Source organism: Dysidea avara, chromosome 1 (assembly GCF_963678975.1).
Source record: "Dysidea avara chromosome 1, odDysAvar1.4, whole genome shotgun sequence".
Taxonomy (NCBI): Eukaryota; Metazoa; Porifera; class Demospongiae; order Dictyoceratida; family Dysideidae; genus Dysidea; species Dysidea avara.
The window spans coordinates 10,454,114-10,467,143 of NC_089272.1; the positions used below are offsets into that span (position 1 = coordinate 10,454,114).

At 35.8% G+C, this 13,030-nt stretch overlaps 3 protein-coding genes across 3 annotated transcripts in view; 2 read left to right on the top strand and 1 right to left on the bottom strand.

Moving 5' to 3' along the window:
* Positions 1–4,825, top strand: part of LOC136255003 (uncharacterized) — a 31,070-nt gene extending 26,245 nt beyond the window's left edge. The window contains exons 26-32 of the mRNA XM_066047727.1: positions 346–453; positions 1,025–1,312; positions 1,652–1,828; positions 1,920–2,201; positions 2,609–2,662; positions 2,717–2,788; positions 2,845–4,825. Coding sequence (XP_065903799.1) covers positions 346–453; positions 1,025–1,312; positions 1,652–1,828; positions 1,920–2,201; positions 2,609–2,662; positions 2,717–2,788; positions 2,845–4,586 — 2,723 coding nt within the window. The 3' untranslated portion in view covers positions 4,587–4,825. The remainder of the gene's footprint in view (positions 1–345; positions 454–1,024; positions 1,313–1,651; positions 1,829–1,919; positions 2,202–2,608; positions 2,663–2,716; positions 2,789–2,844) is intronic.
* A 1,900-nt stretch (positions 4,826–6,725) lies between these two features.
* Positions 6,726–10,412, bottom strand: LOC136256721 (uncharacterized). Its single transcript, XM_066049757.1, has 6 exons — positions 9,971–10,412; positions 9,482–9,917; positions 8,858–8,955; positions 8,333–8,531; positions 7,971–8,259; positions 6,726–7,863 (listed from the first exon to the last, which is right to left on the bottom strand). Exons 1-6 carry the CDS (start codon positions 10,082–10,084, stop codon positions 6,726–6,728), a joined length of 2,274 nt encoding a protein of 757 aa, XP_065905829.1. The 5' UTR covers positions 10,085–10,412.
* LOC136255632 (uncharacterized) lies at positions 9,498–11,315 on the top strand. Its single transcript, XM_066048451.1, has 2 exons — positions 9,498–10,811; positions 10,861–11,315. The coding sequence occupies exons 1-2, from the start codon at positions 10,355–10,357 to the stop codon at positions 11,205–11,207; spliced, it is 804 nt and encodes a 267-aa protein (XP_065904523.1). The 5' UTR covers positions 9,498–10,354; the 3' UTR covers positions 11,208–11,315.
* Positions 11,316–13,030: the final 1,715 nt, after the last annotated feature.

Consider the following 13,030-nt stretch of genomic DNA (forward strand, 5'->3'; position numbering starts at 1 on the left):
GCTGGCCTTCATCTCAAGTTCTAGTTACTCAATGTGCTTGTGTGATCATCTAAAATAATTAGCGAAAAAACTTTGGCGAATTGAACACTATTCGCCAAATTTGCCAAATTTTTTTACCGCCAAAGATTTTTACTATACAGTAGCGACCCCAACTCTGCTTATTTGTGATAAGATATTTCTAGGATGTTTCTTTTTCCCTTTATACTGTAACCCTAACTGCCTAACTAGGGAAAATGCTGCATTCACGCATACATTAGTTCTTTTAATTTTCTTGAATACAGCTTGTTGAATAATAATTGTAAACTTCATTATTGTGCATGTGTTACCTGTTTCTGTCATTGTTAGTCTCCTCAAGTACACAAGGTAATAACAGAAGTACTACACTAGTGCCGCATCCAGTGACTGATCCTGCTGTGTTTTCTCGTTTACTACTACCTGGTCTAAGTGTCAAAGGTCGGTGTCTGTTATTGCTGTTGAGAAATTTTAGGATAGCCTTAAGTTACAGTCTGTATCACAAGAAGCGTGATACTTACTGTATTAGGGTTGGACAATATTGAATTTTGTGACATGCGATTATTGCAATATTGCATGTGAAAATTGAAACACAACCACATAGTTTGAAAATTCCATAATACTGCTTGCTTTCACTGAGAATTAGTTTTCAAACACAACTTCTTTGCTAACAAGTTAACTAATTGACATAGTTAGCAATTATATGCACCAACTGTATAAAATGTGAAGTCCAGAAGAGACAAAAATAGATGATAAATACAATAATTATTATGAAATACGATAAATATTGCCTATGCGATAATATTGCAAAGGCAAAATACATGTGATAATGGTATTGCGAACACTTGCTTAAGCAATATTGGTGATTTATTGAAATATTGCCCAACCCTATACTGTATTTATGTCATACACATGTACACATTTATTGTATGTACAGTCATGTGTACATATGTATGTATGTCCACTGCATTCATATACTTTACTTTGCAATTCACCATATACATATTCATAGGTAAAGCTCTACTGAAGAAGTATTATAATGCCTTGTGGATGGCCTTCCCAGAGGAATACTTCACATCATTGACCAGAATCTACAGTTGTAAACAGCTTATAATATATGATGAGATGTTAGACAAGATCACTGATTGTCCTACAGCAGCAGAATCCAATCAAGCCATCCTTGATCTGGCTATTGCCCTCAGAGGCTCTGATCAAAACTTAATGGAATTTTGTTCCATTATGGAAGTTGTTATTGAGGACAAGCAGAAAGTAGCTAGAGTAGTAGAACCACTAAGAAATGGTTTGTAATGTACCTCATCTATGTATACACTTACGCACACACTGTGTTTAAAATTTGCATAACCATAAAATGGCTGATAGTACTTCACTGCTAGTACATTTAATTTGTTTGCTAAGGAATTTGTGTTATTGGGACTTTGAACAAATGCATACTACTTGCATTATGCGTACATACACCTGTAGTTCATACGAATTGATAGCACATTTGTTAAACTCTTTGGTGTAACTACTGTAAGCACAGATGCACGTACATATATGTGCAAATACATCCAGTTCTCTGAAACGATTACATTTTAATGTTTTAGACCATGTGTTATGAATTGTATACAATGTGTTTCAGAATGTTTGGAGTTAATGGTACAGCGTAACCCAACCCCAGCATGGCCGTTACCACTACCTACCAACACAGCGACCACCAAAAGCATATCTACCACACCGTCATCTATTACACCGTCAGTTACCACCATCCCTAAAGGTAATCAACTCCAAGTTGGAAAGACAACCTCACAACAAAATGGTATGACTGTATCTTTTGCTATGCTGTGCACAAATGGCGTGTTTCAGATATGTAACAACATGTTCGTTACTGTATTGCATTTCACTTCTAGTTGTGAGGGAAGCTGAGGACAATGAAGCAGCACTGAGGACATTTGATGAACATTCTCATCTCATGACATTAATAGACCCATCCAGTATAGTGGAGCAGCTCCACACAGCTGGATTACTACCAACTGATCACCCCATTAGTCTAACAACTGGTCTGGTAATGGAGAAGTTACTAAAACACATTAGAAGTTGTGTGGAACTAAAAGGAGCAGAAATGTTCATTAGTTATATCAATGTGCTTCATAGTGATGGTAGATATAGAGTATTGGGGGACCACCTCTTTGGTAAGAACACCACTACATAGAGTATGGTGCGTTCATATCTACTGTATACACAAGCACTGTACAAATTCTAGGTGATATTTATTAACAATGACTGAATACATACATGAGTACTTCTGTGATTGACTATGGACTGACCTGCAAGAAATTCCGTAGTATTACCAATAGCCTGGTGTACGTATATGTTACTGTTATGACACATCATGTCATGGTATAGACATCTGACCAAACAGCATAACACACCTATTTCCTAGAATTATCTTAAAATTATTTTAAGAAGCCACCAATGTGATTCTTAGAAATCCTAACAGGTTTTCTTAGGTGATTTTATTGGAACTTGTAATGATTTTGTAACCACTGCAAATCTGATGCAATGTTTATACAGTAACACTGTCCAATTATCCCTATAGTTACATACAGATCACATGGAGGTCATGTGAAACCAGCCACCAATATGTCATTAGGTAGGTTTGTATGACATGTAACTGGCAGTGTATTAATGTAACTGTTATATTCAGTTACAGAGAGAACAGTGTCTATTACAGACCTGCTAGGACAGTTGATGTGGCATCAGAAGCAACAACAAACTGGTATGTGTGTGTGGTTTTGTACACATCTGTTGGCACAGTGTGTTGGTGTTCCACAGGTCTATATTACCAGTCAGCACTACCACTACCAGACAATTACATACAACGTGATCAGTTACTGGAAACTGGTGTTGACAAGTTAACTGATAATAGTAACACTCCTTCTGTTGGTACTGTACTTAATATCTGTGGTGTGGGAGGAATGGGAAAATCTACTTTAGCTAAAGCTCTATGTCACGATGTTCGCTTGAGGATGTACTTTCTTGATGGATTCTTGTGGATTAGGTTAGGTCCACTACCAGTTAGCCCAGCAGTCAAGTTGGGTCAACTATATCACTTGTTAACTAATAAAACTGAAGTTGGTAATCAAAGCTTCTTTGTTAGTAAATTACAACATCTTATTACAAACCATTTACACAAACTACTAGTTGTAATTGATGATGTATGGGAAGTTGCTGATGCCCTGGTGTACACTGATGTGTTTAGGGGATGTAAAATGGTATTGACTACTCGTAAAGATAACATTGGTAAACTCATTCCTTCACAATTGTGCTTAACTGTTAAACAATTGAAAGAGGAAGAAGCAGTGAAGTTGCTAATGTTTAAACTTGATCACAGATCATCTCAAATTACTAAAGCTAGAGAATTAGTAAACAATCTGCATTGCTGGCCACTACTGTTAAATCTGGTACATAAACAAATAACTGATCTTGTCAATGAACAGGGCAAACCTGTAGATCAAGCTATTGCTTGTGTTCAGAAAACATTAAAGGAACATGGGTTAAATACAGTTGACGTTGACAGAAAAAGAAGTGCTGTTGTAGCCACTATTCAATCTAGTATGGGACTGCTGTCAACAGATGAAACGTGCATGCTCCAAAAACTTGTATCAGTAGGATCAAGCATGCCCATCCCTGTAAGTTTGATGCCAGATATCACAAGGCAAAACAGACATGGAGCTGATAAATTGTGCGAACGACTTCTGTCTTTAGGATTACTCTCACCTTACCACATAGTATTGCCATCCAACCATAGAGCTCTACTATGTTACGAGGTTCACTATATTGTATCACAACATATTTTAGACCACATGAAGTTTGAGTCACTAGTAGAACTAGTTGATACTGTTGATCTTGGAGAACTTCGCATCATCTCTAATACGTTAGCAGGAGGAAGAGATTCAAATGTTAGTCATCATTGTCTAGCTACTATTACTGCTATAGATACTGTTATCTTACCTAACCATATCAGATCATTGTTTTCCATTACTAAGTGTCTGCAATCTGCAATTCAGAATTGCTTAAATCAACTATCAGTAGTTTGTATAAGAGGTGGTAAACTTGACCTAGTTAGACTAGTATTGGATTACAAAAAACATGATTCACTAAAGGAGATAGAAAAACTACATCAGTTAATCAGAGAAGATTGTCGGAAGCTGCAGGTGTTACTAATTGATGACAAACACGAAGAAGCCACAGAATGGTTCAAAATTCAAGTCAAGAATCATCCACTAAGAAAAGCAATCTCAACTTTTGCAAGTTTTGTAAAAGACTTATTGAATCAATGCCAAGAGAACGAGGTGCTAATTACCAACATCAAATCTGAAACAGATCCAATACTGCAATGTTACAAATTAATGCTGCAGAAATGTTGTGAGTATTTGATAATTTCCCTCCGCAGAGATTTAGTAGTAATGGTCACTTCTGGCAGTGTAACACTGGACCAATATCAAGGAATACTTGACAATTATGACAAGGAATTAGCTGTGATAAGAACTGGTCAAACTAGCCGAGAGAGTTAATTGTGTTTAAGATATATTATGTTGAACTAATTATGTTTTAACCATGCAAGTGATAATTGCTTGTCCATATAGATATACCATATAATTATATTGTGTCTGTTGTTTTACTCTACCATACATGCTATTTGCAATTTTTTTTGCAACATTTTGTTACAAAAGGAATAAATTTTTGTAGAGTTAGTAAATTGTACATAGTTGCAGAATATTTAGTGTTGGACACCTTGGAACTGATCAAAAGTCTCCTGATTGCATAAGGTTTTCTGATTCTCTAGGTAAGATTACATAGATGTCCTAGGGAACTCATTGGATTGTAGTGTCCTCATTGACAGGTTCCGGTCCATTGCAAGTTCCATTGCAAGTAGGAGGCTCCATGCAATGTTTGCCACTATTGCCAGGTGCATACATGTGGTATGTTGAGAATATTAACTTTAAGATTATTAAGGGTACAATGGAGGGATTTCACTGTGAATTCCCAATCTCATTATGGTCAACAACACTTTTAATGCCTCTGCACTAAGAATTGAACAGTCATTAATATTAATTTATCAAGGATGAATGGAGAGACTGCACTATTCCTGGCCAATAACACTTTTAGTGCTTCTGCATTAAGTCATGAAATTAAAATAATATTTTAGCTATAGTGTTGTGTCCAGTTTGCAGTTTAATCCATTAGCTCCAATACATGAATTATAATTTAAGTCTGATTGTATTATTAACAATTAGGCTTGCAAATACAAGTAGGGGAAGTTTAATAATCAAAGGTATGGAGAGAGGCCAAGGAATGTATAGCTACAATAATAATATATTATTATTAATGTTTAATAGTATACGTAATGGCAACCTGCATGGATATGACACCATAAACTCTACATGCGTGTAGAAAATCGAGGTATGTAACAAGCCGAAAGTGGCAACATTCGGCCTGCCAAGAAATTGCCAAAAATGGCAATTTCTGGCAACCAGAAGTTACCAATTTTGGCTACTTTTGAACTGCTCGAAGGGTCACTAGAAAATTGCCAAATTTGGCAATTTTCCGAACAGTTCAAAAGCTGCTAAAAATGGAAACTCAGGTTAAGTCATCACAGTTTCCAAAATTGGCAACTTCTGTTTAGCTTTGAGCAACCACAATGAATGGCACTCCAAAGCTACCAAATCTGGTAATACTTGTAATCGTGCTTTTATAACTGATGATAAACTAATCGATTGTGGAATTTGGTTTCCAAAACTGGTAGTTATTTGTTGTTTCATAATTGCCATTTTTGGCAAGCTTTGAGATAGTCAAAATTTGTGCCACTTTTGGCAATTTTAAGCTGGCCATATAATTGCACGCATTTTGCAAGTTCGCTGTACTGTGTTTTCTTTGTTAAATGCTGAGGCGTTTTATACCTTAATCACTAATTCAGCAACTAATTATGTACTTACTGAATTAGTGAATAATCAAACTTGACTGCTACCAAGAGTTCATAATATGAACTCTTTCTGCTACTCAATTCTAAAAACAATTTTATAGTTTTAAAACCAATTGTGGAACCACTCTAGGGTGGCTACTATTAAAGATCTGTCATCTTAGAGAGCAAAGTTAAAATCTACAAATTTATAAATAGCTACAGTATAGCTACTACTATTATACGTATAAGATGGTGTGCATCAATAATTATATTAAACTGCTGCGCACGCAAATATGTACAGTAATATATACTGTATATCGTCATTGTTTTCAAAATAACCCTGTGTAACGTATTTCAAGTGATTATGAGGTGTCATAGTGTTGAATTTAGTATTGAACTTCTACATACGTAATCAAAGTTAATTAGCAAAGTGATAAATAGTTAGCGACTTGTTACTCTACTAGTATATGATTGTGTAAGATGGTGTCCAAGCAATTTGTAAAAGAAACATCAGCAACTTTTTTTCAAGGAAAGTTTCCGCTTACTGTCACTGTTTTTTATTGAAAGAAACAGCTTTAGATGGAAAACAAAGTTGGAATGCTTCATATATGCAAGTTGCCCCTTGATTCGCTGCATACCAGCATTTGCTTGCTCATTCACTTGTGAATTCAAGCTCTTTGTATCCAATGTATTGTATTGATCCAGACAGTAGCCAGATGGACATCCTACGTGCCCTCTCCAATGAAACCTGTCAAGAAGTGTTTTGAAAAAAGACTGGCTCTCTGTTCAGGCAATACTGATGAAGACCACAGGCATTGTCATAAACAATAATTTTAGGAGGCTTCAAAAAGCGCGTCTTGAATATCTGGAATGGATGCCGCGGTGATTCACATTCTTTTAGGACTTCGAAACCATAGCATATTGCGTGGGGACAGTATATGGTAAAAATTCCAGGAGTAAACGTTGGATGCTTAGAACTTGTTTTATTACAAACATCACTGCCAGCTGCTATTCTGGATTTGTCAATCTGGTATACAGCGTTTCCATGTAATTGTGGTAAACTTGGAAAATAGCTTAAACTATTTGTCCTGCTTGGCTCAGGATAATGGAACTTGTCAGCTTTTGAGACTTTAAATGGAGCTTGTATAGTCACAGATATATGACCCAGCAAATCAAAAACCTCTTGAGGAATTTCAGAAGAAATATGTTGATGGCAGAGCGACAAGAAAGATGAAATAACAGGAGCCTTTTTTGACAGCAAATTCCAATAGTAGCTGTTTTGTGGCATAAATACATCTATTGATCTATTAGCAACTTTCTTCAGCGTATCACATGCCTCTTTACATCCTGCGATTTGTACCATTCCACACGCTGGTGCATTTCTTGCAATTTCAGAAAAAAACCTTCTGTATAGCACAGGTGCTAACTTTTCTTGGTGTTCATCTTCAATTTTGAGTAACAGTTTTTCGAGTGCTATAAAACCATCAGAATGTAGTATTTCAGTGAGCTGCTTAAATTCTACGTCAGTAAGCTTTTGAGGACAAACAATTGGCTTTCTATCTCTTTTGAAACAAGAATATTGCAGTAGTAAATCTCGAGCTTTTTTGGTCTTGATCAAAACTCTATCAACATGTGAACTTCCTTTAATAGGTGCTAATTTACTTTCATCCAAATCACAATTTTTTATAGGTAGCATAAGATCTTTCCGCATGCCAATCATTGTTCCATCGCATACTATTATGTCAGGACAGGGTCCACAGTTTTCACACGCAAAGGACTCATCAATTGGTATATCTAAAAGCCTACTAAAAGCATACCATGCTTTTCTCAAAAAATGTATTGAAGGTGTGGCATCCTCTCCAAAGCATGTATATGTTCTTTGAAGACATCTACGTAATAAATTAAAGGTACGTAGGTAAATAGTAAAAGTATATAGTTTACAAAAGTATAATATTTCTCAAAGTGCAGTCATAGAAGGAACACAGATGCAACGTACCTTTGGTAAGCTATCAGTGGGTTTCTTCCTTCAATCATGAGGTGCAAATAATTAAACAGCATTCCATAGTAAAATAACCTCTTGTTATCTAAATTAAAAAGTAAGCAATCTTGCCCATCAAAGTTGTATCGACATGAACAATCCCCGACAGTTGTCCTGTAGTACACTTTCCTTGTCTTGTCATGCATAGCAAGGTTTTGCTTATAAATCACAACACCTGTACCAGCAATCCAACTATTTGCAATAGGATCATTTTGATTCCATGAATTTCCATGTTTACAATGTTCATCTAAAATAGCATTCAATGTAAGTTACTGATACACATATGCTGATTGCTATGCTCTGTAGACAATTAATTGTACCTGAAATGAAGGGTGGAATCAAATGCATTGGGAACATCCAATTTCCTCCTTCATGCTCAGCTACACGACTCTGTAGCACTTTTGAGAGTGGATAAGGTATTTTCTTCCATGACACTGCAGTGGGTACTTCATCTACCTTGCCATCATCAGTGTCCTCATCAGGTGTGAACTCAGATCTTTCTCTCCATTCTTCGAACATCTGCAAGGTAATAAAATTTTATCAAAACAATTTACAACCATATAGTACACTGTGTGTGATTTGCAATATCCTTCAATTGATGCAATACCGTTTACTCAGAAAATTTGGCAGTGACTTTAATTTGGCAGTTTGGCAATTTCCGACCAAATTGCCAAATTAAAATAATGCCAAGCCGCATCAATTCAACAAGGTCTTTATACCAAAGCACTGCTTTCTAGAGATCGACAAATTAAATTACGCCAACAGCTAAAACAAGGCCAAACACCAAATTTTATATTTCCACTTCTACGGTATAATATTATTTGAATTTCCACTACACTGCTCACCTTGAGATGATCGCACTGTGGGTCGGTACATACAATACATTTGTAGGTTGAACTGTTTCTTTTGTGTTTCATTATCAGGCCTGCACTCTGTTCATCTTCTATCATATGAAAAGTTATATATTTATATCACAAGCATGAGATGTGACATCAATGCTATTACACAATACAGAGGGCAAAAGCCGAGGTTGAGTGTAAATAACATTGATATCATATGAGTGCTTGCATATGATATAACTGGATTCTAACCCACCACCTTTGTTCATCAATAATAATAGTGATTAGTCTTGCTTTTCAAGTTACAATTATTGTGTTTAGTAACCAGCAAAGCAGATCAGCTACATATGTATAGGTGATTTTAAATGCTTTGCTAGTTTGCAGTCAAAAAACCCAAATAGGTAATAACTAAAAAATCCTATCCTCATCTGAGCACTTCTTATTTATAGTAATTATCATCAACACATGCACTTCTAATGTTTCTCAGTGCAATAACTGGTAGTTATATCCCTGGCATAACTTAGTTATTGCACACTTTGTTTCTTTGATGTAAAGCTTTAGTGGGTCAGAACACAGTATGTGTATGTAAACAATGAGCAAATGTCAGTATAAACTATAAAGTGTGCGTACCTGAAACAACGGCAACACACAGTGGACTTATGCTCAATACCACTATTTGCTGAGCTTCCTTAACACCACTATCTTCTTCATCATTAGCTTGTTCTGAACCTCCCTGATGGCTCTGAAGCTTACAAATGGTCGAACGATGAATGCAGTATTGTGACTCCTCCTTTAAGCAAAATGTGCTGTAGTTTTCCATGATTATTGGAGAGGTGCACATCAACCCATCGCTTTGTACTTTTGATTCTTGACATGAGCAGGTAAATAAAAACGAGGTCTTTGACATGGAATGAAACTTCAGTTTCTTTATCAAACAGTACTCTGACTTGAGCTGTCCATTTTCAAAGCAATCTGCTATGGCATACCATTGCTTGCTCAGGGGTATAAACCTTTCTGATTGAAGTACAGCTTGATAGTAAACTATATCTTTAGGCAGTGCACAGACCTATGGGAATCAAACTACGTAATGTAGTACTTGCCAGTTATGTAAGTACATACCTTTTCTTGATAAACTAATGTAGATGACTGAAGCTTTGGATTTGGTAAAGATTTGACTCCTGAAGTTTTGACTCCTGAAGTTTTCTTGACCTGGAAACTCCTTCCTATCTTCATGGCCCTTCAAATGTGCAGATTTGTGATTCATAGAGATTAAGTATAATGCTACTCAGAAGTGTTGATTGGATTGTAAAACTTGAAAGTGTATGTCATGTGAGGAAAACTGCTTTGAAGTAATTATAGTAAAAAGGTGCATAATTCCTTAAAGTCAATAAAGACTTTTGTAGCATAATTTATTTTGCTTAAAGACTGGTCTAACCTGTTTAAACTTGCTGTTTTGCAAGGATCAGCCGTTTTCAGCTATAAATTTACACTATCACACAACCTATGGCATTTGGCAACTATTGGCGGAAAAGAATGGCTTCTAAAAACAAGATGATTTCGAGGGACTCTAAAAGGAGAGTTGAGGTTATTACTAAGAAGATTGGAGACCTTGAGACGTATGGAATACCAAGCTTGTTTGTTTATGCTACACCTTGGACTGGAGGTCTTTGTGTTGCTGGAGACAAACGAATGGCTTCCATTGTAAAAGATAACAAACTTCAATTTCTTGAAGTTCTAAAACATCAGCCTCAAGAGGAGTCTCAAGAGGATGTTTCATCTCCAAAGCTGATTCTTCCTGCTTTGCCTCAACCAATTGATGAAATGAATGGAAGGACACTTAGCTCAGTCATTGTAGGAATTGGAAAAGATTTTGGTATTGATTGGAAAGGAGACCAGCCTGAGTGGTGGCCTAATACAGTGCCTTTTAATCATCCTAGAGAGGTTCCAACACAATACAAAGGTCAGTATTATTTATTGTATAATTGTTTGATAGTTCTGTTGTATTGTAGGTGAATGGTCAGAATGCCTAAGAATAGTGCTGAAAGAAATTTACAGGAAGTTTGAAGGAGAAGGAGCTTCCATTTCTGAGTTGAAGAATGCTACAAGTTCAGATGCAGTTAGTAGCTCCAATAGGAAATCGGTAGAGATGCAAAGTCATGGTGAGGAAGAAGCTGAGGAAGAGTGGGAGATAAGACAACAAATAGAGGCCACTATATCTCCTATATCATCAAATAATGAAGAAGAGACTAATGAAGAGGATGAACGTGATGACGAAAGATTAAAAGAATTTACACCATTGGCCAAACGTAGATGTAAAAGGGTTATTAAGAAGCGGGCACGATATGGAGAACATTAAACTTCAAATTTCTTATAGCTGTGTACTGTAGAAACTGCTTTTAAGTGCTTTAATCAAATTTGCTTTCAAATCAATTCATTTACAAGATTGCATATGTTATTATAAAGAATTACACCAAGTCCCAGATTAGGTGGTTTTTGAGGACCATTAGCTTCTGCTTAAAGCAACAAAGGCAATGCCAATTTTGGGGAATTATGGAATAATCTCAGTATTGGTGACCTTGGTTGAACTCAGATAACTGCGGTTGAAAAGTTAGCTACGTATAGTAGAACTTCTGTTTTGGAAAACTATTGCATAGCTTAAAAGTGGCAACTACGTACGTAGAATGTCACCAAAAGTGGTAAATTTTGTTTATCACAACTTGTGGTTTTGGACAATTCTGAAATAATTCAAAATTTGCGACTTTTGGCAAACTAAATCCCACAATTAATTGGTTAATTGTCCTGTATAAAAGTGACAGTGTGTTTGTTGCCAGATTGGTAGCTTTAAATCATTGAATTTAGCTACCAACTTTGGAAACTTCCAAATTCTGCAACTTTGAAGTTACACAAAATTGCCAAATATTCCAACTAGCTATAAACCTGCCAAAATCGGCTTATTTTCACTTTTGAGCAGCTCAAAAGTAGCCAAAATTGGTAACTTCTGGTTGCCACTTTCGGTAAAATTTGTTCTGTAACATACCCAGAAATTGCCATTTTTGGTTACCAGAAATTGCCATTTTTGGTAAAATTTGATCTGTAACATACCCAGAAATTGCCTTTTTTGGTTACCAGAAATTGCCATTTTGGTAAAATTTGATCTGTAACACACCCAGAAACAATCCAAAAATTTGCCACTTTTGGCAAACTAAATCCCACAATTAATTTGTTAACTGTCCTGTATAAAAGTGACAGCGTGTTTGTTGCCAGATTTGGTAACTTTAAATCATTGAATTTACCAACTTTGGAAGCTTCCAATTTTGGCAACTTTGCAGTTACACAAAAATGGCAATTATGGACAACTATCCAATTTTGGCAACTTTGCAGTTGCAAAAAATTGCCAAAAATGGCAATTATGGACAACTATAAACCTGCCAAAATTGGCTTATTTTTACTTTTGCGCAGCTCAAAAGTAGCTAAAATTGGTAACTTCTGGTTGCCAGAAATTGCCACTTTTGGTAATTTCTGAGTAGTCTAATAGTTTCCAAAATTTGCCCTGTAACATACCTGAGAAAATCATATCCATGCAGGTTGCCATTACGTATACTATTAAACATTAATAATAATATATTATTATTGTAGCTATACATTCCTTGGCCTCTCTCCATACCTTTGATTATTAAACTTCCCCTACTTGTATTTGCAAGCCTAATTGTTAATAATACAACTGGTTTGATATCAGACTTAATTATAATTCATGTATTGGAGCTAATGGATTAAACTGCAAACTGGACACAACACAAGACATACTATAGCTAAAATATTATTTTAATTTCATGACTTAATGCAGAAGCACTAAAAGTGTTATTGGCCAGGAATAGCGCAGTCTCTCCATTCATCCTTGATAAATTAATATTAATGACTGTTCAATTCTTAGTGCAGAGGCATTAAAAGTGTTGTTGACCATAATGAGATCGGGAATTCACAGTGAAATCCCTCCATTGTACCCTTAATAATTTTAAAGTTAATATAGTTAACAGTCATGAATATTATTGTGTGTCCAGTAAACAGTACTAGTACCCATATACCTTTTGGGACCATAATGGAGATTTGCATTGCACTTTCTCACAAATATATTATGCAACCATAAGGGAGATTCTTCAAGATTGATAGACAAAGTGAAGT

Excerpts from the sequence above, each read along its gene's own strand:
- LOC136256721 (XM_066049757.1), bottom strand. The coding sequence starts at position 10,084 with ATGAAGATAGGAAGGAGTTTCCAGGTCAAGAAAACTTCAGGAGTCAAA. Across the intron at positions 8,532-8,857 it reads CACAGTGCGATCATCTCAAG|ATGTTCGAAGAATGGAGAGA; the intron begins GTGAGCAGTGTA and ends ATTACCTTGCAG. Across the intron at positions 7,864-7,970 it reads CCACTGATAGCTTACCAAAG|ATGTCTTCAAAGAACATATA; the intron begins GTACGTTGCATC and ends TTTATTACGTAG.
- LOC136255632 (XM_066048451.1), top strand. The coding sequence starts at position 10,355 with ATGGCATTTGGCAACTATTGGCGGAAAAGAATGGCTTCTAAAAACAAG. Across the intron at positions 10,812-10,860 it reads GGTTCCAACACAATACAAAG|GTGAATGGTCAGAATGCCTA; the intron begins GTCAGTATTATT and ends GTTGTATTGTAG.